We start from the raw sequence: 25,537 nt of genomic DNA, 5'->3' as shown, positions 1-25,537 counted from the left end.
GGGACCCTGGGACGGACGGGATCCGGTGGCTGGAGAGCGGGGAGCGTGGCAGGTGAGCCGGGGAGCGGGGGTGAGGACCCGGGAAGCGTGACAGTACCCCCCCCCCCACGCCCCCCTCCCCGCAACCGGGACATGAAGGCACGGATAAGAGGAGTGCCCACGTTCTCCCTGGGCTCCCAAGACCTATCCTCAGGACCATACCCCTCCCAGTCCACCAGGAAGAACTGCCGACCTCGTACGGTCTTCATGGCCACGATATCCCTTACCGCATAGATGTCATCATCGGCAATAGGTGGAGGAGCCGGACTGGCAGCAGCGGAGAAAGGACCAAGGACAACCGGCTTGAGCAGGGAGACGTGGAATGAGTTGGGTATCCTCATCGTGGCCGGGAGCTGTAGCTTGTAGGATACCTCATTGATCTTGCGGAGGACCTTAAACGGCCCGATGTAGCGAGGACCCAGCTTGTAGGACGGTATCTTCAATCGGATGTACTGGGAAGCAAGCCAGACCAGGTCACCAGGAGAGAAACACGGAGGATCCAGACGACTCTTGTCAGCGTGTTTCTTCATCCGCTGGGAAGCGCGCCCAAGGGACGCCTTGACAGAGTCCCAAATGGTAGCAAAGTCACGGACAGCAGTATCAGCAGCCGGGACATCCGATGAAGGGGATATAGGCAGCGGGACGGCGGGCTGAAGTCCGTAAACAACATGGAAGGGTGATTTGGAGGATGACTCACTGACGTGGTGGTTATGGGCGAATTCAGCCCAAGGCAGAAGCGAGGACCAGTCGTCGTGATGGGCGTTGACATAGTGACGTAGGTATGAGGTCAAGATTTGATTGACCCTCTCCACTTGGCCATTAGACTGAGGATGGTAAGCAGAGGAAAAGTCCAGAGTCACTCCCAGATGTTTGCATAGAGCCCTCCAGAAGCGGGAGGTGAACTGGGTTCCTCTGTCGGACACGATGTGGGATGGAAAGCCATGCAAGCGAAAGATGTGATGTATATAGGCTTCCGCGAGTTCCTGAGCTGAGGGCAGTCCGGCCATAGGAACGAAGTGGGCCATTTTGGAGAATCGATCAACCACGACCCATATGACTGTGTGCCCGGAGGATAATGGCAAGTCCGTAATAAAGTCCATAGCTATGTGTTGCCACGGGACTGAGGGTATCGGCAGAGGCAGAAGACGGCCATGGGGCAAGTGGTTGGGCGTCTTGTTCCTGGCACAGGAGGAGCAGGCAGAGACAAAAGCAGCGACGTCCGTGCGAAGGGATGGCCACCAGTAATGGCGTACAATCGCACCCCATGTTCTCTTCTGGCCTGCATGGCCGGCTGTTTTTGATGCATGACCCCAGTGTAACACTTTTTGCCTGTCGGTCTCAGAGACATAGGTCTTCCCGGGCGGTATCTGGGCTAGAGTGACAGGGGCCACCGGAACGATGTTGCTAGGACAGATGATGGGTTGGGTAGTCGCTTCCTCCTGCTCCATGGGCATGAAAGACCTGGACAAGGCATCAGCGCGTACATTCTTGTCCGCGGGTCGGAAGTGAAGCTGAAAGTCAAACCTGGCAAAGAATAAAGACCACCTGGCTTGCCGTGGGTTCAGTCGCTGAGCGGACCGCAGGTATTCCAAGTTCTTGTGGTCAGTGTAAATTATCACGGGATACACTGCACCTTCCAGGAGGTAGCGCCATTCCTCCAGTGCCAGTTTGACTGCCAAGAGCTCTCGGTCCCCGATGGTGTAGTTGCGTTCAGACGCTGAGAAGCCCTTGGAGAAGAATCCGCAAGTCACCATCTTCCCGGAGGAGGATTTCTGCATGAGCACTGCTCCGGCTCCTGAGGAGGAGGCATCCACCTCCAAGGTGAACTGGCGGTTTAACTCCGGACGGTGGAGTACAGGAGAGGAAGCAAAAGCTCGCTTCAATGAGCCAAACGCGGCGTCGGCCGCAGGCGACCAGTCCTTTGGATTTGCCTCTTTCTTAGTCAAAGCGGAAAGTGGAGCAGTCAGAGCAGAGAAGTGAGGGATGAATTGGCGGTAGTAGTTGGCGAATCCCAGGAAGCGTTGGATTGCTTTCAGTCCAGAAGGGGGAGGCCAGTTGAGAATGGCGGAGACCTTCTTGGGATCCATCTGCAGTCCAGTCTCAGAGATGACGTACCCCAAAAAGGGGAGTGTAGACTGCTCAAAGACACACTTCTCATACTTTGCGTACAGGCGATTCTCTCTCAATCTTCGTAGAACCAGCTGTACGTGCTCTCTGTGGGTTGAGAGGTCCGGAGAGAAGACAAGGATGTCATCTAGATATACTACCACACAGGTGTAGAGGAGGTCTCGGAACACGTCGTTCACCAGTTCTTGGAAGACGGCAGGAGCATTACACAGGCCGAAGGGCATCACGCAGTACTCATAATGTCCATCGCGCGTATTGAACGCGGTCTTCCATTCGTCACCAGAGCGGATGCGCACCAGATTGTAAGCACCCCGAAGGTCCAGCTTGGTGAACACACGAGCCCCCCTAAGTCGGTCAAACAATTCGGGGATGAGCGGCAGAGGGTACTTGTTTTTGACTGTGATCTGATTCAGACCCCGGTAGTCGATGCAGGGGCGTAAATCGCCCTCTTTTTTCTTGACAAAGAAGAAACCTGCTCCAGCAGGAGAGGAGGACCTCCGAATGAATCCCCTTGCCAGGCTCTCTGAGATGTAAGCAGACATAGCCCTTGTTTCGGCTGGAGATAAAGGATATATCCGTCCTCGTGGTGGCGTTGTTCCAGGGAGCAGGTCGATGGCACAATCGTATGGACGATGTGGCGGCAGTACCTCGGATTCCTTTTTATCAAAGACATCCGCAAAGGTCCAATAGGCCGAGGGCAGCCCCGGTAGGTTCTCAGGAACCAGAGGTTGTCGGATGGGTTGTGTGGATTTTAGACATCTCTCATGACACGAAGAACCCCAGCGGGTGATGTCGCCTGTACCCCAGCTGACTGATGGTTCGTGGGCCCGTAACCATGGAAGACCCAGCAGGATCTGATGGGACATGTGAGGGAGGACGTAGAAGGCGATGGTCTCGGTGTGAAGAGCACCGATCCGCAGTTCAACCGGCCTGGTGGTCCAGGAGATGGTGTCAGAAAGGGGTCTCCCATCTACAGAGGCAATCACCAGGGGCTTGTTGAGTGGAATAACAGGCACTTGGTATTTGTCCACGGTGGCTTGCTGGATGAAATTGCCTGCTGCCCCGGAATCGAGGTAGGCCTCAGCCGTGAACCGCGTCTCTCCCGTTGTCACTTGCACGGTCCATGTGACCGGATCAGAGAGAGTCCCAGCACCTAGGGTGGCCTCTCCTACCAACCCTAGGCTTTGGAGTTTCCCGGCCTTTCCGGACAGGAACGGAGGAGGTGTGTGTCCTCACCACAGTAAAAGCAGAGGCCCTTAGCGAGCCGCTCTGCTCGTCGTTGTTCGGACTGCCGTATCCGGTCAATCTGCATGGGCTCGTGGACGGGAATCCCAGCGGTAGAAGACTGAGGTACGGAGGTCTTCTGTGGAGGAGAGGGATGCCGGACTGGACGTCTCTCCCGAGACAGCTCTTTGGAGCGCTCCTGAAAACGGATGTCTACTCGAGTTGCTAGGGCAATCAGGGCATCTAGGGTGGAGGGCACGTCACGGCCCGCCAACTCGTCTTTGATGCGGCTTGAGAGACCCTCCCAGAAGGCGGCTGTTAGGGCCTCATTATTCCAGCTGAGTTCTGAAGCCAACGTGCGGAAACGAATGGCGTATTGGCCCACCGTCAGTGTTCCTTGACGCAAGCGGAGAAGGGATGAAGCAGACGCAGAGGCGCGTCCCGGCTCGTCAAAAGTGCTGCGAAAGGCCTGCAGGAACTCTTGAAGATCCTTGGTCATAGGGTCCTCCTTTTCCCACAAGGGGTTCATCCATGCCAGCGCCTCGCCCTCCAGGTGAGACATTATAAAGGCGACCTTGGCTTGGTCAGAGGCGAACAGATGTGGCAGCTGCGTGAAATGAAGGGAACACTGGTTAATGAAGCCCCTGCAGGTCTTGGGATCTCCAGCATAACGAGGTGGTGAAGCCAACCGGAGTTGGGAAGCACCCGACGAGGCTGCCACTGGTGCGGGAGCCGTGGATTGTCCATTGGAGGACCTGGGTGCCGCAGGCGTCATGGAAGCTTGTAACGTGTACAGGCGGGTGTCCACGGAGGTCATAAATTGCAGCATGCGGGTCTGGACTTCACGCTGGCGTTGGAGTTCCTCTTGCAGGGCCAATAGTGCTGCAGCGGGATCCATGGCCTGATCTTACTGTCACGGCCGGGCGGTCGGGTAGACCCAGGAGGTGGATCCACTGGACCGGACTCTAAGATGGTGGTAAGGAGTCCGGCAGCTGAAGCACTGAAGGGCGGCAGAACAGTCCGTGCAAGTGAGGGCAGCGGAGGAGTCCCTGGGACCACGGAGTCACAGATGGTGGTACTGGTGACGTAGCTCAGGTTCGGAAGCCGAGATGATAGTAGGCGGGGTCCGGAACCTCTGGAGCGGGATGACGGGTCACCGCAGGGATCCGAGATGGTACGGACTGTCAGTTGGCAGACGGACAGCGTGCGGGGTTCAGGACACGGCAGACTGGATGGCGCGGCAGGTACGGCTCTACAAAGAGAGATAGGTGAGTATAGGCACATAAACACCAGGAGACCTGACTCCTAGCTCAGGGAACACGAAGATCAGGCCCCGCCCCCTTGGACAATGACCCCCTATATACCCTGTACCTGTGCAACCTCATTTCCTGTTAACGGACGCTGGCCCTTTAAGAAAGGGTCAGTGACCGCGCGCGCGCCCTAATGCGCATGCGCGCCGCCCGAGTGCCAGAAGCCAGGGAAGGAGGCTGCGAGGAGGACGCAGGGGAGCCGGCCAGGTCCAGGGAAGCTGTCGGGCGCCGGGATCGGGGTCCAGGGACCCTGGGACGGACGGGATCCGGTGGCTGGAGAGCGGGGAGCGTGGCAGGTGAGCCGGGGAGCGGGGGTGAGGACCCGGGAAGCGTGACAGATATGAACCCATATTGATTCAGGTCTTTTATGGAAATTAAAAACTTTGTAGGTTTGTGTGATGAATAAAAACCCATAATAATGAATAAAAGCACAAACATAACTACCAAGCTAACAAAGGATGGATGTGAAATATAACGGCTTGTATGTGATTTACTTGTAGGGTCAAACTGCAATGCAATGTACAGTCAATAGACATTTTTTTATTTATCTAATACAATGGGTTGTCACATATATATTTACAGGTCTGACAGATATCAGTCTGTCTATTGCAGAGGTCCCCAACCTTTCTGACCTTGATAGCCACATTCAGGTCTGAAAGAGGGTCGGGAGCCACATCCAGCTCTGAGAGAGGGTCACGAGCCCCATCCAGCTCTGAGAGAGGGTCGTGAGCCACATCCATCTCTGAGAGAGGGTTGTGAGCCCCATCCAGCTCTGAGAGAGGGTCGCGAGCCACATCCAGCTCTGAGAGAGGGTTGTGAGCTACATCCAGCTCCGAGAGAGGGTTGCGAGTCACATCCAGCTCTGAGAAAGGGTGGTGAGTCACATCCAGCTCTCGCCACCCTCTTCCACAGACAGCACACTGAAGCAGTGTACCAAGATCCAGGGGTTCCTACCTTTTCCCCATTCAGATCTGCTCTTCTGTACAGGGATAGTCATAAAACTCACTATCTGGAGTTCTGCCCTTCATAACTGTTTGCTAGATCTAGTGCTAATGCACCAAGCTTGAAAACAGCCGTGAGACATACATCATATGTTCGCAAGCCACATGCTGGGGTCCCCGGAGCTAATGGTAACCACACACCTATCTAGAGAACAGGGTCATGTTGTGCACCACTCTTGCATACTCATCTTTATCCATTTACTTGTATACAGTATGTGTTCCAAATATTGAGTAGTTCCATTAAAAGTCTATAGGAGAATCGAATGGGGCACCGAGCAGGATCCTGCATGTTGGTTCCCCAAATCTCCGGAGGTTCCACACATTAGACATCCACTAATCAGACCTGTGTATAGCCGATAAGTTTAGATTATGGGAAACCCTCAGGTCAAACAGATGGACTGTGTAAAGGGCACTTTACACACAGCGACATCGCTAGCGATGTCGCTGGTAAAAGCACCCGCCCCCGTCGGTTGTGCATTATGGGCAAATCGCTGCCCATGGGGCACAACATCGCTAACATCCGTCACACGAACTTACCTGCCTAGCGATGTCGCTATGGCCGGCGAACCGCCTCCTTTCTAAGGGGGAGGTTTGTGTGGCGTCACAGCGGCGCCACTAAGCGGCCGCCCAATAGAAGCGGAGGGGCGGAGATGACCGGCCAGAATATCCCGCCCACCTCCTTCCTTCCTCATTGGCGGCGGCCGCAGGTACGATGTTGTTCCTCGTTCCTGCGGTGTCACACATAGCGATGTGTGCTGCAGCAGGAAAGACGAACAACATCGTACCTGTAGCAGCAACGATATTTGCGATTAGAACGACGTGTCAATGATCAATGATTAGCTGAGTATTTTTGATCGTTAACGGTCATTCCTGCGTTTCACATGCAACGACGTCGCTATCGAGGCCGGATGTGCGTCACGAATTCCGTGACCCCAACGACATCTCGTTAGCGATGTCATTGCGTGTAAAGTGGCCTTTAGTCTATGGTCCAAAGAGCAATAATGCAGCTTTTTTTCTGTCGCATTTTGTTTGCAGGTGACTGCACCAAAGTGGTAATCTGCTCTGATTATTGCATTTTGCCGGGAATTTGTTTTTTTGCTTTTGGGTGCAGATCTGAAACATTGTTTTTTAAACATTTTAAAAACTGGATTTTGCATGCAAAAAAGAAACTGTGATTAAATGTACCAATAACACACAGTTCAAAAAAGCCTTTAAAGCTCCAGCCGGATTTTTTTTTTTTTCAACACTGGAGAGGTGCTTTAAACCTTAGTTCCCTTTCTTCAGCATCGCTTCAGTCCTTGGTGCCATCTTGTGATTATGTTTTCAAACAGGCTGGAAGTCAGAAGTTATGTCACAAGGTCTCAGTACAAGTCTATAAGAGCCAGAATGAGGCCAAAACGAGGCTCTTAAGGGTGTTTTACACGCTGCGACATCGCTAACGATATATCGTCGGGGTCACAGAGCGACGATCAACCATCGCAAAAGCGTCAAAAATCGTTGATCGTTGACACGTTGCTTCATTTCACAATATCGTTGGTGGGGCATGCCGCTGGTTGTTCGTCGTTCCTGCGGCAGCACACATCGCTATGTGTGACACCGCAGGAACGACGAACACCTCCTTACCTTAGGGGGACGTGCGATGTCGGTGGGGACAAATCGAAAGTGACGCACATCCGGTGTCACTTTCGACATCGTAGCGTGTAAATCCTAGATGATACGATTAATGAGCGCAAAAGCGTCGTTATCGTATCATCGGTGTAGGCTCCGACTTTTTCATAATGTCGCTGCTGCGACAGGTACGATGTAGTTCCTCGTTCCTGCGGCAGCACACATCGCTGTGTGTGAAGCCGCAGTAGCGAGGAACTTCACCTTACCTGCTGCCGGCGTCTATACGGAAGGAAGAAGGTGGGCGGGATGTTTACATCCTGCTCATCTCCGCCCCTCCGCTTTGATTGGCCGCCTGCCGTGTGACGTCGCTGTGACGTTGTATGACCCGCCCCCTTAGGAAGAAGGCGGGACACTGGCAACAGCGACGTCGCAGGACGGGTGAGTGCATGTGAAGCTGGCGTAGCGATAATGTTCGCTATGCCAGGAATCACAAGATATCGCTACGGGGGCGGGGACTATCGCGTGCGACATTGCAGCATCGGCTTGCGATGTCGCAACGTGTAAGGCCGCCTAAGACTGGGGCAGTAGACTTAGAGATAAAGCACTACTCCAGTGGTGAAATAAAAAGAAAACTGGAGTGGTGACTTAAATGCACAGTGAGCATGAGTTTTCATGAAATCACATCCACTGCTTGAGTTGTTAAATGCAACGGATTTTCTGCAAATAAGAAATGTAGAGGAAAGAAACGCAGTGTTTATGCTGTGTAGGATCATGGCCATAGACCTAATGCATGATTATACTCAACATACCTGTGTTTTCTAACAAACCACTAAACGGAATCTGTCAACAGGTTTTTGCTACGTCATCTGAAAGCAGCTTCTCTGTTTTAACTCTTACAGCATGCTCTATTCAGATTACATAGCACAAACCTGCTGACAGAATCCCTTTAAATGTGTTGCTCATGTTTTGGTTTCAAGTCTGCAGTCACTTTGTGTGGCTTGTGAATCTTCACAGTGCGCACAGTGCATGCAGTCAGGATTCTCTAATACCGTTCAAGAGAGTGGCAGGTCATGTGACAGCAGATTTGCATGCTAATGGCCACATAACATTTTGGCCTCACTCTATTAACTTGAATTGAGCAAAGCCGCATATGTCTAGTCGGCAGGTTATCACATGTGTTCAAATCGCTCCCAGCACTGGAGAATCCTGACAGAGTGCAATGTTTGCGCTATGAGGATTCACAAGTCTGCAGTCACATAGAATGATTACAGACTTGAACCCAAAGCCTGGACAACCCCTTTAAATAGGGCTAGAATTAATGCTATTTTTTTTTTTAGAATGACATATCTGGGGAATTTTATTGTTTTTTTTCCCAATGAAAATGCTGACTTTTCTGTATACAAATGCAGCAGAGCTGAGTGTGTCATTTAACACTAAATCATCTTAATGGTAATATACAGTACAGACCAAAAGTTTGGACACACCTTCTCATTCAAAGAGTTTTCTTTATTTTCATGACTCTAAAAATTGTAGATTGACACTGAAGGCATCAAATCTATGAATGGATACATGTGGAATGAAATACTTAAAAAAGTGTGAAACAACTGAAAATATGTCTTATATTCTAGGTTCTTCAAAGTAGCCACCTTTTGCTTTGATTACTGCTTTGCACACTCTTGGCATTCTCTTGATGAGCTTCAAGAGGTAGTCACTGGAAATGGTCCTCCAACAGTCTTGAAGGAGTTCCCAGAGATGCTTAGCACTTGTTGGCCCTTTTGCCTTTACTCTGCGGTCCAGCTCACCCCAAACCATCTCGATTGGGTTCAGGTCTGGTGACTGTGGAGACCAGGTCATCTGGCGTAGCACTACATCCCTCTCCTTCTTAGCCCTTACACAGCCTGGAGGTGTGTTTGGGGTCATTGTCCTGTTGAAAAAAAATGATGGTCCAACTAAACACCAAACCGGATGGAATAGCATGCCGCTGCAAGATGCTGTGGTAGACATGCTGGTTCTGTATGCCTTCAATTTTGAATAAATCCCCAACAGTGTCACCAGCAAAGCACCATCACACCTCCTCCTCCATGCTTCACGGTGGGAACCAGCCATGTAGAGTCCATCCGTTCACCTTTTCTACAAAGACACGGTGGTTGGATCCAAAGATCTCAAATTTGGACTCCTCAGACCAAAGCACAGATTTCCACTGGTCTAATGTCCATTCCTTGTGTTCTTTAGTCCAAACAAGTCTCTTCTGCTTGTTGCCTGTCCTTAGCAGTGGTTTCCTAGCAGCTATTTTACCATGAAGGCCTGCTGCACAAAGTCTCCTCTTAAGGGTACGCTCACACGAGCGTATAACTCGCATGAGTATCGGACCGCATCACCCGGCGCGCCTAGCTTCTCTGCTGACAGGAGCGGCTCAGCTGCATGTATTTCTATGCGGCTGACATGCTCTTGTCCGGAGAGTGTGCGGCCGCACCGAGTGATGCGGTCCGATACTCATGCGAGTTATACGCTCGTGTGAGCGTACCCTTACAGTTGTTCTAGAGAGGAGATGGTGTGTCCAAACTTTTGGTCTGTACTGTATATTATCTGTAACTTTACATAGGACAATAGGGAAGACTCTTTCACTATTGTAACTCTTACTCTAATGTACTAATAAGAAATAAATGACAAATTCAGCTCCGCCACATTTACATAGCACTGTTTCCTAGATCATATATTAAAGATTTTCCTGAGAATAAATGCTCTGAAGCCAGCAGACAAACTAAGAATAAGATTTCATTGACAAATGGCCCCACACAGGCGCACAACAGTCAAATAGTTTCTTGGCACAGTTTCCCAAGATTTGCATCCATAGATAGTCTGTAGTTGGCATAGTCTGCAGCAGCTGATCTTAATGTCACTGGTAGCGGATGTGAATAGAGAATGAATAGCACGCAGCTTTTTCTGCCTGTACCATAGAGTTAATTTAGTTTCAACAAAAGATTTCTGGTCCTCTAAGTCACCGGCTAAGAGTTTCATTTCAGAACGCACAGCAAGTCCTGTTATGTATATAAACTGAGACATATTTGAAGAAGGGTTTTAGTGACTGTTCGCTTTGCGGAATTTTTTTGTGTCCATTTTGGAGTTAAACACGGCTCTAATTCAGTGTAATGGATACCCGAATTCAGCTTATGTGTGTATTATGTTGCGCCTGTCATGTAACATTAGAACCCAATATATACGGTATTGTCATTCATTTATAAAATTGCGCAGGTTTTCTTCAAAGACAATCGCACATAATTTAGATGTTACCACCACTGAAGAGAGGAATTAGGAGAATCAATTAATGCACATTAGAGCAGTGATTCCCAAACTCTAGTCCTCACGGCCCCCGGCAGGTCATGGTTTCAGGATTTCCTTAGCTTTGCACAGGTGATGCCATGATAACGCTTCCATCACCTGTGCAATGCTAAGGAAATCCTGAAAATATGACCTGTTGGGGGCCGTGAGGACTGGAGTTGGGAAACACTGCATTAGGCTGGAAATACACCTATGCGACACCTATGCGTGTAAAATCGGTCCGATGTCTGAAAAAAACTCAACCGATTTTAGTTCACGTTAGGTCAGTGTGCAATGCAAGTGCAATGCTTTTTTTAAATTATTTAATGACTAGCAGAGCGTGTGCAATGTGTGTTTGATGCGTATGGGATCCCTTTTTACTATGTCATCTGCCATTCAGCAGAGCTGAATAGTCGCTGACAGCAGACACAGATAGAGCCGCACGATCAGAATGAAGTCGGATGAACTTCACCCGACTTCATTGTCATCCTGCGGCTCTGTCTGTGTGTCGCGTCCTGATTTGCGGTCACCAGTGAAGGACTCACCGGTGACCGCTAATCCCCTGAGTGACTGAAGTGAGCAACGCGATTAGCGCTGCCGTCACTCAGGCTACCCACGGCCAGCTGGACTCCTCCACCCGAGACCGCAACTCACCTGTGAATTCATCGCTGTCACTCGGGAGACTTGCTGTCACTGTTGGAGGATCCAGCGGTGGCCGCGAGTTACCTGAGTGACGTCATCGCTGATCGCGATACTCACCTCAGTTGCTGCGTGGAGCTGACAGGAGCGGCGGTGTTCTTCTGCCGCTCATGTCACCTTCATGTAGCAGTGCTGGAAGCGACGCGGGACCTCCGTGGATTACGCCGGAGCTGGAGGGGTTTTTGGGGCTTAATAAAGTGGTGAACGAGGGTATTTGTTAGTGTTTATTATTGCAAATAAAGGATTTTTTCACTGTGTGTGTTTATTAACTTTAAATTACAGGTTAATCATTGGGGGTGTCTCATAGACGCCTGCATTGATTAATCTAGGACTTAGTGGCAGCTATGGGTTGCCGCCATTAACTCCTTATTAACCCGATTGCCAACGCACCAGGGCAAATCGGGAAGAGCCGGGTAGAGTCCCATAACTGTCGCATCTAATGGATGCGGCAATTCTGGACGGCTGCTGGCTGATATTGTTAGGCTGGGGGGCTCCCCTCAACGTGGGGCTCCCCATCCTGAGAATACCAGCCTTCAGCCGTGTGGCTTTACCCTGGCTGGTATTAAAATTGGGGGGAACCGCACGCCGTTTTTTTAAATTATTTATTTATTTATTTTACTGCATGATATAGACCCGCCCACCGGCAGCTGTGATTGGTTGCAGTGAGACAGCTGTCACTCATCGTGGGGGCGTGTCTGACTGCAACCAATTATAGGCGCCGGTGGGCGTGTAAAGCAGGGAATATGAGATTGAATAATGAGCGGCCGGCTTTTTCAAAAGAGGAGAAGCCGCTGGAGCAGTGTGAACGCTGTGCAGCGCCACGCTGGTGATCGGGGATCGGTGAGTATGAGAGAGGGGGGGAAAGGAATAGACTGACATGGACAGAGAGAGAGAGAGAGACCGACAGAGAGACCGACCGACAGAGAGAGAATAGAGACCAAGAGGGAGAGACCGACTGACAGAGGTACAGATTGACCGACATTGTGAGACCTCACTCATTTCCAGTGTTTTGTGAAACATGCGATAAATGTATTTAGAAAATCGAATGTCACTAGGATGGTGTGAGTGCCGTCCGTGTGATATCCGATTATTTACCCGCTCCCATAGAGAATCATTGAAGAGACTCGCGCGAGAAACTCTCCAAATCGCAGCATGCTGCGAATTTTTCTCAGTCCGATTTGGAGTGAGAAAAAAATCGCAGATGAGAGCTGAATCATTGAATAACATGTGTCTGAGTGCAATGCGAGAATTTCTCGCATTGCACTACTGCGAGAAAATCGCAAGTGAGAAGCCGGCCTTAGAGAAATGTTGTCCAAACTCACTCTTTGGGATGAGTCTGGTGACCCTGTAATATGTATGGAGGCCTCCTAACTCTCTTGACAGATGATGTTGGGTAAATGCAGATTTGGATATGTGTCCAAGCCATCATTAGAGATATCTGCCTACTACGTACTCCCCTTTCTCCATTGGATGCACTTGTAATCTCACCTTACATGCAAGTGTTTGAGAAGATAGGGTGGTATAGCTGTCAGCTTACAAGTGTTTAGTCAATAGCTACTTAAGAGGTGGTTCACTACTCACCATTAGTGGCCATATTGCTCTAAAAATCATAGGGAATGCTTTTCTCAAATATCTTGTGTAGTACATTCTGCCTCTGAGCGGCAATATTGCTCTCCACTCATCCCCATCAAGTGACCCCCGGAGCTCTGTGACCTCTGAGATTCGGTGATGTCACGTCAACTTCCAGTTGACCCAATATCACAGAGGCGGGCCCCAGTCTTCCTGAGTGACTGGGCTGTGGGCAGAGTTTCACCAGTCATTACAGCCCAGCATTGTTCCTCCTTGCGGTGCTCTGCAGCAAAGGAGAAAGTGCGCGACATGCTGCACTGTGATGAGCGGTGAAACTCCACCCACAGCCCAGTCACTCAGGAAGACTGGGGCTGCCTCGGTGATGTTCGGTCAATTGGAAGTTGAGCTGACATCCCCGGATCTCAGAGGTTACTGAGCCCGGGGGTCACTTGATGGAGATGAGCGGACTGCAATAGCGCGTCTCAGAGCAATATGTACTACACAAGATATTTGAGGAAAGTCTTCCATATGAGTTTTACAGCGTTGTGGCCACTAATGGTGAGCAGTGAACCATCCCTTTAAAATGTATGGGAATTAGAAATGAGCAAATCCGTTGAAGTTCAGGTTTTGTGGGTTCATCCGGACTTTAGATAAAGTATTGTTCTGGACCCGGACTTGACTTGAACTCCAATGGAAGTCACTGATTGGGCAGTTCGGGTCTCCGCCCACATACAGACAGCCATCCAATAACACTGTTGTTACCCCTCAATGAGAGCCATTCATACACGGCAAGCGGCTCGCACCGGGCTGAGCACCGAGCGTACACGAGCACAGCAATGCTCGCTCTAGTGTTTAGCATACGTAAAGCACCCAAGATCCGAATCTAAACACTGATTTATCTGTGAAGTCTGTGTTCGGCACAAACACTGAACTTTACTGTTCGAATTTGCTTATCTCTAATGGTAATCTTAAAATTTCCCATATATACTAGATGAAAAATGGCTGAAAACAAGGCCAAACTGGATGACCTTCTGATGTGTATAAGGACCCTCGGACTCTTCTCCCAAAAAGACAATGTTCGGGTCATTGGAATTTAAACAGCCAATCTTTTTGTTTTCTGGGGAAACAATATGTTACCAAAGGAGTCTGGCAGCATCTTTCTCCTTTTTCCTGAGTGGAGCAATCACGTGTATGGGGAAGTCAGGAGAGATTACTTTATTCCCAATATGGTTTTGGCAGGCAATAATCTGCATGGCCAGATTAATACACCCGCCAATAATCTTCTTGCAGTATCCAATGGCTTAAATTGGTCCCACAACCTCTTTGTTTTGGTAATGCGCACAAATTTCCAATTGTCATTTTTTGACATGCCTCTAGTGGAAGACACCTGAAATAGATAACGATAAGACTCTGGAGATAAAAGTATCTGCTATCAAATTATGGCTGATCCAGTATGAGATTGGATAAATCTCAGCAGATCCAGTTGATCCTCACCAACATCCAGCACCAATTTAATATGCATGGGGGCCTCCACCTCCCAATCATTGTTGTTGTAAAATGTGTGTTAGATGTCAACTTGCCCTAGACTACATCTCACGTAGAAGTCTATAAACACATGATATCCATTTTTACCCAAAAGCTTAAGAGAATAAACTCGTGTTAAAGTATTACCTTCGTTAATGGCGGGAAATGAAAGAGGGTTAGGTAATCATATGTCAATTTTTCAATTGCAGCCTGCAAAATAAAATGATAATATAATTACATATGTGTAGGAAAATATAATTTCTATGTTTTCAAGGCAAACTTTCAAGGCACAGAATATTTGGGTAGATCTCGTCTATATGCAGTTGAATATGGTGTTATTAAACTCAGTAGGACATACGGTATTTACATCAGGCCTTTTGGAGGATGAAGTACATACTGAGGTTTTGACAAATAGATATCCTCCAATATTGCATGTCCTACTTATGGTAATCCCATAGAGATGTAGTGCATAAACGAGGAATATAAAACAAGGGAATGTTCTCACCAGGTTCTTGTTGAATCATAGGTTGACTGAGGCCTTAAAGTTCTCCTATGTTCCTCTAGCGTTTTGAATGATGGATGAGGATGAGGAGAAATCCTATAGATCCCCATATTGGGCTACAATAACCTACTGCCCCATTTGCTCCAGCACTTACAATGGCAGTTCACAGTTTGCTATGTTATGTAAACCCTGAACTCTCCCTATATGCGTCCCAATGCGTTTCTCCCCTTATGGAGTCTTCAGAGGATCAGTTGCATAATAGGTATAGTGAGTTTCCAGTGCAGCAGGATAAAGCCACTCCTGTCTGATGTCCTCCATCAGCAAAAAATCGATGACATCAGCCCTAACCATTACTAGCGTGTATCCCCCAAACTCTGGAACTCTGTAGCCCAACATATCAGACTCTTGCCTACCATTGAAAGCTTTAAAAGGAACTTGACCTACGTCTTTCGACAAGCCTACAACCTGCAGTAACCCTCAGTCCACCATAGCATCGCCTAACCCGCTCTACCCACACCAACTGTATCCTCACCCTTCCTTGTAGACTGTGAGCCCTCACAGGCAGTGTCATCTCCCCTCCTATACCTGTCTGTGCCCTGTATTGTTCATGATTATTGTATTTGTTTTTATTATGTATATCCCTTTTCACATGTAAAGCGCCATGAAATAAATGGCGCTTTCATAATAAAGAATAATAACTCTATCTCACAAAAAAATAATGAGAGCAGGGGCTATACTAATACTCCTGCTACCCATATTACATGAAACTCAGCAGAATATTGTTTCTGTAAGTTATCAGCAATCTAGAACAAGATATATGTCACTCCGTGTGAGTCAGTACTGGGATAAGATACCACTTTGTAAATCCAAGGTAAAGAAAAAAATCTGGCACCCAAAAATGTGGACAAAAAGATTATAATTAGGGATGATTGAATACTTCGATTATTCGGCTTCACGAATATTTTCCGAATACCTCACCACTATTCGACTATTCGTGAATATTCGATGCGCAATGTAAGTATATGGGAAACCCGAATAACAACTATTCGGAACTAGTCGGGCTTCCCTTAGACTTACATTGCGCATTGAATAGTCGAATAGCGGCGAGATATTCTGAAAATATTCGCGAAGCCGAATAATCGAAGTATTCGATCATCCCTAATTATAATGCTTTATTTATAGTACAATCCAAAAAATAATGTTTCGGTCTTGCAAGTTAGACCTTCATTAGATATTTGCTTAATTGTTGGGAGAAAGCAGAGTATAGGGCTGTATTAGTCATGGTTAACAGCCCCAAATGATCGGCACTTTCTCCCAACAATTAGGCAATCCGTCTGTTTTCCAAAATCGAAACATTATTTATAATTTTTTGGATTACACTGCAATGAAAGCATTTTCGAAGTGCTGAATTGTTTTTTTCCTATTACTCGACTAGAGTTACTTTCTATTCCAGTTTGGTCATGTCTCTTCCAGGATTTTTTTTCCCAAGGATACCGACTATGATGAGCCTACATTATGACCACTAGTAGTAATGTGTTTCCATAAGAGCATTTTGCACACCTTCATATGGATGATATGACCTTTGGACACTATGCCCATATCTTTCAGATCGTGTTCCTCCAGTAAGAGCAATCTCTTTCCGGTAATGTGGTGCTCTTTAAATAGAAAAGGATAAATGTTCTGCGAACCAGAGTTGTCATCTATAAAAGAAAGAAGAATATGTAAGCAAGCCGAGTGACAAAAAGGGAAGAAACAATAAATATGGAAAATAACTTCATAGACCTACCGGTTTTCAACAACTGCTGAACCCAGAAAAACTGTGGAAAGACAGGTAAATAACATGTCAGACATTATCTGATAATGGAATTAGCATTTGTGTGAACATCTGTGGTTAGTTGCTTGCTTATTTTGGTCCTCTAATATATATGTTTTGATATTCTTCAAAATAATGGGAGATTGTATGGTGAAGGACATGGTGGACTCTTCTACTCTGCAAACAGGTTAGTTGTCGCTGAAGTGGTGTAAAGTTCGCAGCCGCGGTGTAGGGGCAGTGAGCAGGGTTAGTGCACCCACTGGACCACAGGAGGGACCCAGATTACCCTTTAGTGGGAGGGGCTTAACTAAGCACCTATCGTAAGGTTGATGCCAGGTACCACTCCCAGGGCAGTGACCGCTACTGTGACAGCTGCCCCCCAGGACAGGAAGCGGACTCAGGTATTTGCACAGGTGCAGCCAGGTACAGCTGAAATGATTGGGGCAGACAGGAAGGCGGGTATGAACAGATAAGGTGGGCACGGCAGGGACAAATAGGTATGGGAAGGCAGGTACCTGTGACGGACACATAAATAACGAGATAGGAGCACAGCAACCTGATAACGAGTTAGCAGACTGAAGACTGACTAACTAAGGTCCTTGTGCAGATACCTCTCCTAATGAGATCAAGGAAGAAAAATGTCCAGCGCGGTCCAAATTCTCGTATAAAAAGTCATCTTTATTATTTAATCCATAAAAATAGGGGTTTACAGGCGGTCAGCAAAATACATGAATGTTAATAGGACCCCACAAAGCTACGCGTTTCGACGTGAGTCTTAATCATGCATGATTAAGACTCACGTCGAAACGCGTAGCTTTGTGGGGTCCTATTAACATTCATGTATTTTGCTGACCGCCTGTAAACCCCTATTTTTATGGATTAAATAATAAAGATGACTTTTTATACGAGAATTTGGACCGCGCTGGACATTTTTCTTCCTTGATTTCTATATGGCAGCCTAGCCCTCCGTGCGCAGTCCTGGATATACTGCGGATCACAGCAACTCGGTGAGCTGATTTTTTTCTTCTTTGTTCTCCTAATGAGAGGGTGCTTACATACATAATGCCTCTCAGCCATAGACTGAGAGGTATTTCTTGGATAGAGTGCACTGGCCCTTTAAGAGGTGGGAATGTGCGCGCACTAGGAGAGGACAGCAGCACACATGGACAACTGGGGTAGTGCGGGGGAGGATGCAACCCGGCCGGGGTGGTGAGTGAGTTGGCATCCCTCCAGGGATGCCGACGCTATAAGTGGACTATAAGAGGACATGGTTGGAAATTGCATGGTTAGGGCAGGAGAGAGCAGGACACAACATTGGAGGGAAGGGCATTAGGGCATTGGTTTCTAGGAAGAGCTAGAGGTTGGAGCTGCAGGACGTAGGGTTCACGTATGCATCCATTTTCACTCAACCATTCGAATTGTATTTGGTGCCTGTTTTGTCAATTTGAGTCTCAAATTGGTGGTTCTTACGTTGAAGGTGAATTTACCGCGATAATAAGTTACACGTATACTGCTTTTTTCTGAGTCTACATTATCTGGTTCAAGAATTAAAGACTTATTTAAGGCAACAATGCTTTTGATATGCAATGTAATAAATATATAATAAAACTTTGGCCAAGAATCTAGACCTAGCAAGTGCTAAAGATTTGACAAAATTTCACAAATCAGTTCTCATCACAGTTGTAAATTTCTTTAGAAACAAAACTTTTCTCAATAAAAATACACAAAAAAGCAAAAAATAACACATATATACTATATATATAAGCCTTCATATCAAATAATGTGTTACAGATATAAAAGAATTACATTGGGGGAGGGGAAAGCAGAAGAGCGGAGACCGGAGACTATTATCATTGTAATTAGAAAATGCTACAACCAGGACCTTTATTATTTCGCTACCTAGGATGCTGACACCAGTATTGGCAGTCATATTAGGCATGATAGCTCAATTTTATAGTCTTCTTCCATTATTTATTTTTTTCCAAGCAAACCACAGGCCCCTTATACCCTCCACACCTGAAGACAAGGAATACTTCCATGAACCCTTACAGCTTTTTAGCAGTATCCTGCCTTGATCCTGTGGAAAATGCCATTGTAAAAGCGAGTCGTACAGGCAACAAACCTATAATTACTGTCACACTGTAAAACCAATTTCCGCAGATGGTGTGCCTCTGAGCCAGTGAAAATAGCTTGCTACTAAAAACTCCACTGCAACAACCCCCTGATTAAAAATTGCTAACAAGTGACTTTCCACTGATTTCAGATTTTTTTTTTTTGGGGTATTGATCTAAATTCTTTCAATATAGGGAATTTTCTTTTTTTTTTAATTTCTTTTATTGCTACAACCTAATGAAATGTCTAAAAACATTTTAACAGATGGGTTAAAAGTGTTATATCACCCACCATACAAAGCTGTGAACAAATATTTCCTATATTTAAAGTGTACCCTATTATTTCAAATTTAAAAATTTAATTTTTAAATTATGGATGCAGTTATCGTATTTTTCGGACTATAAGATGCACTTTTTTCCCCCCAAATGTTGGGGGAAAGTGGGGGGTGCGTCTTATAGTATGAATGCAGGCTGCAGGGAATGAGGGTGTTGCAGTGGCGTGGGTCATCGGGGGCATGAGCAGCATGCAGCAGCGCCTGCCGTGACCACGTGGACCCGTTCATTTCATATGCACGCCCATCATCCCACCCATCATCTCTCAGCGCTGAAGCTGGTGCTGACAGGTGGGTGGGATGATAGGCGGGGATGCGCACATACTAAACAGCCGGCCCGCGTGATCACCCCTGGCAACTACAGCCTGGAGTGATCATGTGCGGCTGTATTCACTGCCCCCGTGCATCATCATCAGCGCGGGGTGCAGTGAAACGGTATACTCACCGGCCACGATCCCTGCAGCATCGCTCGTCCTCCTGTCTGCCGGCGGCGGCTGTGTGTGGAGACTAGAGGTACGCACAGCGATGACGTCATCGCTGTGCACACGTGTCCACACACAGCAGCGGCCGGCACAGAAAGGAGGACGAGCTATGCTGCAGGGATCATGGCTGGCTCCACACAGGTCAGCGGCGCTGCAGCTGACACAGACGGGAGGAGGAGTGATGCTGCGTGAAACGAGGAAAGGTTTATTTTTTTGTGTGCCACAGGATGCGGCCATACACCAGGATGTGGGTATATAACAGGATGGGGGTATATGAGCAGGATGGGGTATATAGCAGGATGCGGCCATACACCAGGATGGGGGTATATAGCAGGATCTGGGTATATGAGCAGGATGTGGTATATAGCAGGATGCGGCCATATGCCAGGATGGGGGTATACAGCAGGATGGGGGTATGTGAGCAGGATGGGGTATATAGCAGGATGCGGCCATATGCCAGGATGGGGTATATAGCAGGAATTGAGCACATACCAGGATGGCAGTATATAGCAGGATGGGGGCTATACCATGATGAGGGATATATATATATACAAGACAGGAGGTTCATTACCAGGATGGGGTACCTTAGTAGAGAATTTGGGGACATTACCCCCATAACTGTGTCAGCAGCAGATCCTCGCCCCATAACAGTGTGTCATGACCACATTTGTTGCGTAAAATGTAATTTTCCTATTTTCCTCCTCTAAAACCAGGGTGCGTCTTATAGTCTAAAAAATATGGTATTTCAACATGACCTGTCCTCTCTCCTGTCCTCATTCATAAAAAAACAACTCTACTCTGCCGCCTTATTCAGACGTCCGTTTTTTATGTATGTGTTCCTTTTTTCCCCCCAGATATTATAGTGTATGAGGTTGTTCACATATCCGTGTTTGTTTGCAAACCAAGTGTCCACAAAAAAAAATAAATCAAGGAGATATCTCCATTTTTGATTGGAGTCATGAATCTATGGGTCCATGAATATCAGAGACAGGACACGGATGGCATTAATGGGCAGTCCATGATTAACATTGCAAAGGAGAAGCTTTAGGCTATGTTCACACACTGCATCTTTTACTGCGTTTTTGGTACATTTTTGAGGTCCCAAAGATGCACCTAAATGCATGCATTTCCTTCTCTCAGCAAAGTCTATGAGATTTCTATTTTGCTGTCCGCACAGTGCATTTCTTTTTGACTGCATCTTTGCTGCATTTTTGAAAATGCAGAATGTCCAGAATTGGACTGGCTACCAGAGGAACCGCCAGTAATACCAGTCCTGGCTGCAGTTACCTGGATTGAACTCCGCAGCTCTCTCCTGAGCTCCGGAGTGCAGCTTGGACTTTGACCAGCTGAGGGAGGATTCTCCGGTCATGATGTCTGTGTAACCAAACCCCCTTATCCTCTAAAATTAAACACACGGACTGCATGCGACTTGGTTCAAATGGCCACAGCAGCCTTTTTATTGCCTATTGTTTTACAGACTAGTACCTTAGGGACGCCGTCCAACGGGCGACCCAAAACAACCACATAACGGTAACAATAGACAATAACATTTACAATACCCCCCGGGGTAGGCCCAGTCCACTACTACTACTCCCCCTGTCCCCGGCCGCAACACACCGACCCAGAGACGAGGTGCCAATCACCCACGGATTGACCCCCACACTTTGGCAGAACCCCGTGCCTGCCACATCCCGGAAACCGAGAGCCACCATACCAAGACAATGACTCCCGGTCCAGCCACCAATCACTTCCAAACCTCTGGACCAGACCTACCCCCACCGCTACTGTGACAAAAGGTATCCCAACTACCCAAAAACATCTCCCACATGACAACACAAAGGGAGGGTGGGCGGGGATCGTTCGGCGTCCGGAAACAGAAGAGGAGGTAACTCCTTCCTCTCCCAGCTAACCCTTTCCCTGCTCCTCCTCTTCCTCCCCGGCTAAAACCATCCCCCAAAGCCATATTAGGCATATACCACTGTCCCTATTAACCCATCACTCCCTACCTCCCCCTTGGTCATGTCGCCCCTCCCCCCAAGTGGGTCCGTGGCTTTCTTGACCAGCTGAGGGAGGATTCTCCGGTCATGATGTCTGTGTAACCAAACCCCCTTATCCTCTAAAATTAAACACACGGACTGCATGCGACTTGGTTCAAATGGCCACAGCAGCCTTTTTATTGCCTATTGTTTTACAGACTAGTACCTTAGGGACGCCGTCCAACGGGCGACCCAAAACAACCACATAACGGTAACAATAGACAATAACATTTACAATACCCCCCGGGGTAGGCCCAGTCCACTACTACTACTCCCCCTGTCCCCGGCCGCAACACACCGACCCAGAGACGAGGTGCCAATCACCCACGGATTGACCCCCACACTTTGGCAGAACCCCGTGCCTGCCACATCCCGGAAACCGAGAGCCACCATACCAAGACAATGACTCCCGGTCCAGCCACCAATCACTTCCAAACCTCTGGACCAGACCTACCCCCACCGCCACAGGACAGACCACGTGACACCTTACGTGGCCTGGACCCGCCACACACCAAAAGCACGCTCCACACCATCCTGCAGACCCAACGCCCATAAATCCAGACCGACCTCGTTGAGGTGCACACCATCACCCCTCCGAAATCGCCAATCAGCCGGCTCCAAATCCCTGTGCCGTACCACAATCCCACCATTCCTGGTCACAAACCTAGCCACTACCCTATTCACCTGGGCCCTGGCCTTATTAACCTTCTCCACCGACCGAGCCCCTCTCCATGCCAACCTGGTCACTATGTCAGACCATACGACCAGCAAACCAGGATACCGCTTCCACAACTGCAGTAAATCAATCTTTATGTCTCGGATCAAATCCCGCGACGCCCTGGCACCAAGATCATTACCCCCCACATGCAATACCAGCACATCCGGGGGCCGCTCAACTTTACAATGGAAACGAAATTCCGGGACCACCCTGCCCCACTCCATGCCCCGAACTCCGATCCATCGAACAGTCGCCTGCGCACGATCCAAACCCAGCTGTCGACCATTCGGGCGGACCTCCGCCCGACGGGCACCCCAAAATACGAAGGAGTGCCCCAAGATCCAGATCAGGCACTTCCCTATAACAAATAAAACAAAACGAAAATATCAAAACCAATAACAGCACAACCACCAACACATCAAAAAACACCCCTTTCCTCAAACCTTCCGCACGTAACCAAAGTCCCATGATGCTACAACAACTGCGGTCTCACATACCGCCGAAAACAAGAAGATTCCCATCTACCAATACGCTTTACCACCTCATCTCCAAGCCCCCAACGGGCTGCCTCCGTTGCTGCACCAATTCGGAATGAATGCGACCCGAATTCCTCCGGGCGCTCCCCCGCGTTACGTAGACTTAGCCGCAGCACCGCCACAAACTGAAACCTCGACAAAAACGACCCATTCAAATGCCGCAACAACGGGCCAGGTAAGCCTCCCCTCACGGCCATAAATCTCTCGACTACGCGCACAGGGCACAATTCCTCTCCTGGAACCGCATATAACACCACCAATCTACCACGGCCCAGCTGATCCATTTTTGACCGGCGAATCCGGCACTCCACCTGACTACTGCTCACTTGCACGTCCTCAAACATCAAACCACCACCCGTCACCCTGGACGGGCTCACCAGCTCGCCTATCCGGAACGCCCCATAAAAAGCGAGACCGAAAGCCGTTGTAAATAGAACCGTCTCGTACACAGACTCACAAATGCCGCTCAGGCCACCCACCATCCGTCTCAACAAACCAAACGATACAGGGCGCCTCTTGTCCCTCTCCCGTACGCCACGGCGAAAGCCCCGCAAAGCCTGACGAACCCGAAAATCCTGTGGAACATCACGCTCCCCTCTCATTTTTAACCAAAATGCCACTGCCGACACCCGATGTGCCACAGCCGATGCCGATCGCCCGGCTGAAAGATCCGTACTCACCAATGACAACAAAGCCACCAAGTAATCCACGCTTTCCCCACCAAACATCAGACGCAACAACTCCTCCCATTCAGCCCACACCTTAGCATACCGGCACCAAGTCACCTCGGTCACCGAGTTCCGAATCAAGTCTGAGATCACCGCCTCACCAGATGCCACAAATCCTCGGGGCACTCCACTCCAACTTCGTCCGCCCACGGCAACAGCGCCCGAAACCTGCTGAACTGAAAACGAGACAAAGCATCAGCCACCTCGTTGTCAACACCCGGAACGTGCCTTGCCACTACCTGCACATTCAACTGCAGACATCTCAACACTAAATGCCGCAAATACACCACCACCGGCTCCGACTTAGCAGACAAGTTGTTAATCGCGTGCACCACCGCCTGGTTATCACAATGAAAACACACTTTCCTTCCGGCAAAGTGCGACCCCCATAGCTCCACTGCCACTACAATGGGGAATAGCTCTAACAGAGCCAAATTCCTAACCAAGCCGCTCTCCCGCCACGCCTGTGGCCACTGCCCGACACACCAATGACCTCTGAAGACAGCCCCAAACCCGGCCGACCCCGCCGCATCCGTAAACAGCTGCAACGCCCCGTTAGACGCCACCCTCTCCATCACCAGCGTCCGGCCGTTGAAATGCTGCAAAAATTGATCCCATACTTCCAAATCGTCCCTGATCGCCTTTGTGATCCGCACAAAATGCGCCGGCAACCGTACCCCGGCCGTCGCCGTCGCCAAACGCCTCGCAAACACTCTCCCCATTGGCACAATTCTGCAAGCAAAATTCAATTTTCCAAGCAAAGACTGCACCGCCTTAAGCCGCACCTTCTTCGCCGCTTTTACCCCTGACACTGCGGACCTCAAATCACGGACCTTCTCCGCCGGCAACCTGCATTCCATAGCAATGGTGTCAATTTCAATTCCCAGAAAACACATCACCGGCGCCGGGCCTTCCGTCTTATCCGGCGCCAAAGGAATCCCGAAACTGGCCGCAACTTTTTGCAACGCAAATAGCAAACCCGCACAAACCATCGAACCCGCCGGCCCGACACACAGGAAATCATCCAAGTAATGAATGATGGACGTAAGCCCGGACACGTCCCGAACCACCCACTCAACAAACGAACTAAATGCCTCAAAGTACGAACACGAAATGGAACAGCCCATTGGCAAACAACGATCAACATAATAACTGCCATCCCACCAGCAACCCAACAAATGCTGACTATCTGGATGAACCGGTAACAACCGAAACGCTGCTTCCACATCCGCCTTTGCCATCAATGCACCCCGCCCCGCCGCCCTAACCAGGTCCAACGCCTTATCGAACGACACATAATATACCGCCGACAACTCCGGCGCAATACCATCATTCACCGATAACCCTTCCGGGTAAGACAAATGATGAATCAGCCGAAATTTATTCCGCTCCTTCTTTGGTACCACCCCCAACGGTGACACCACCAAATTCCCGCACGGCGGGGCGACATAAGGGCCGCCCATCCTGCCCAAAGCCACCTCCCTTTCCAGCTTCTCATCCACCACTTCCGGGTGATCCCGAGCGGAACGCAAATTACGATACGGCGGAACCGATGCATTAACAACCGACGGAATATGAAAACCATCCGAAAAACCAGAACTTAACAACGCCGCCGCCTCCTTGTCCGGATACCTATTTAAAAACGGAACCATCACTTCTACCTTCACCGGCGTCGTCCCTCTTACCAGCCCCATCACCAGCCTTTCCTTTTCCTTTTTTAAAACATTTGGACAAGCTATGTCCCCCCCCACATCCGGAGCATTCATGCTTAAAACGGCACGCCGCTCCAAACCTGCACTGCCCTTCATTGTACTGCCAACACAAACCTTTCTTGAAACTTGCCGGGGACCCGGCCCCCCC

At 48.9% G+C, this 25,537-nt stretch overlaps 1 protein-coding gene across 3 annotated transcripts in view; it reads right to left on the bottom strand.

Annotated features, from left to right (window-relative positions):
• The window catches only part of MAP3K20 (mitogen-activated protein kinase kinase kinase 20), a 276,975-nt gene that overhangs the window by 49,238 nt on the left and 202,200 nt on the right, over positions 1-25,537 (bottom strand). For all 3 annotated transcript variants that reach the window (XM_075317342.1, XM_075317345.1, XM_075317344.1), the window contains exons 13-15: positions 16,708-16,738; positions 16,482-16,621; positions 14,567-14,629 (exon numbers count right to left, since the gene is read on the bottom strand). In XM_075317342.1, the coding sequence (XP_075173457.1) occupies positions 14,567-14,629; positions 16,482-16,621; positions 16,708-16,738 (234 nt within the window). The remainder of the gene's footprint in view (positions 1-14,566; positions 14,630-16,481; positions 16,622-16,707; positions 16,739-25,537) is intronic.

This window comes from Anomaloglossus baeobatrachus, chromosome 7, assembly GCF_048569485.1.
Source record: "Anomaloglossus baeobatrachus isolate aAnoBae1 chromosome 7, aAnoBae1.hap1, whole genome shotgun sequence".
NCBI classification, from domain to species: Eukaryota; Metazoa; Chordata; class Amphibia; order Anura; family Aromobatidae; genus Anomaloglossus; species Anomaloglossus baeobatrachus.
The sequence above is the reverse complement of the archived record's forward strand: the minus strand, read 5'-3'. Positions and strand labels throughout refer to the sequence as shown.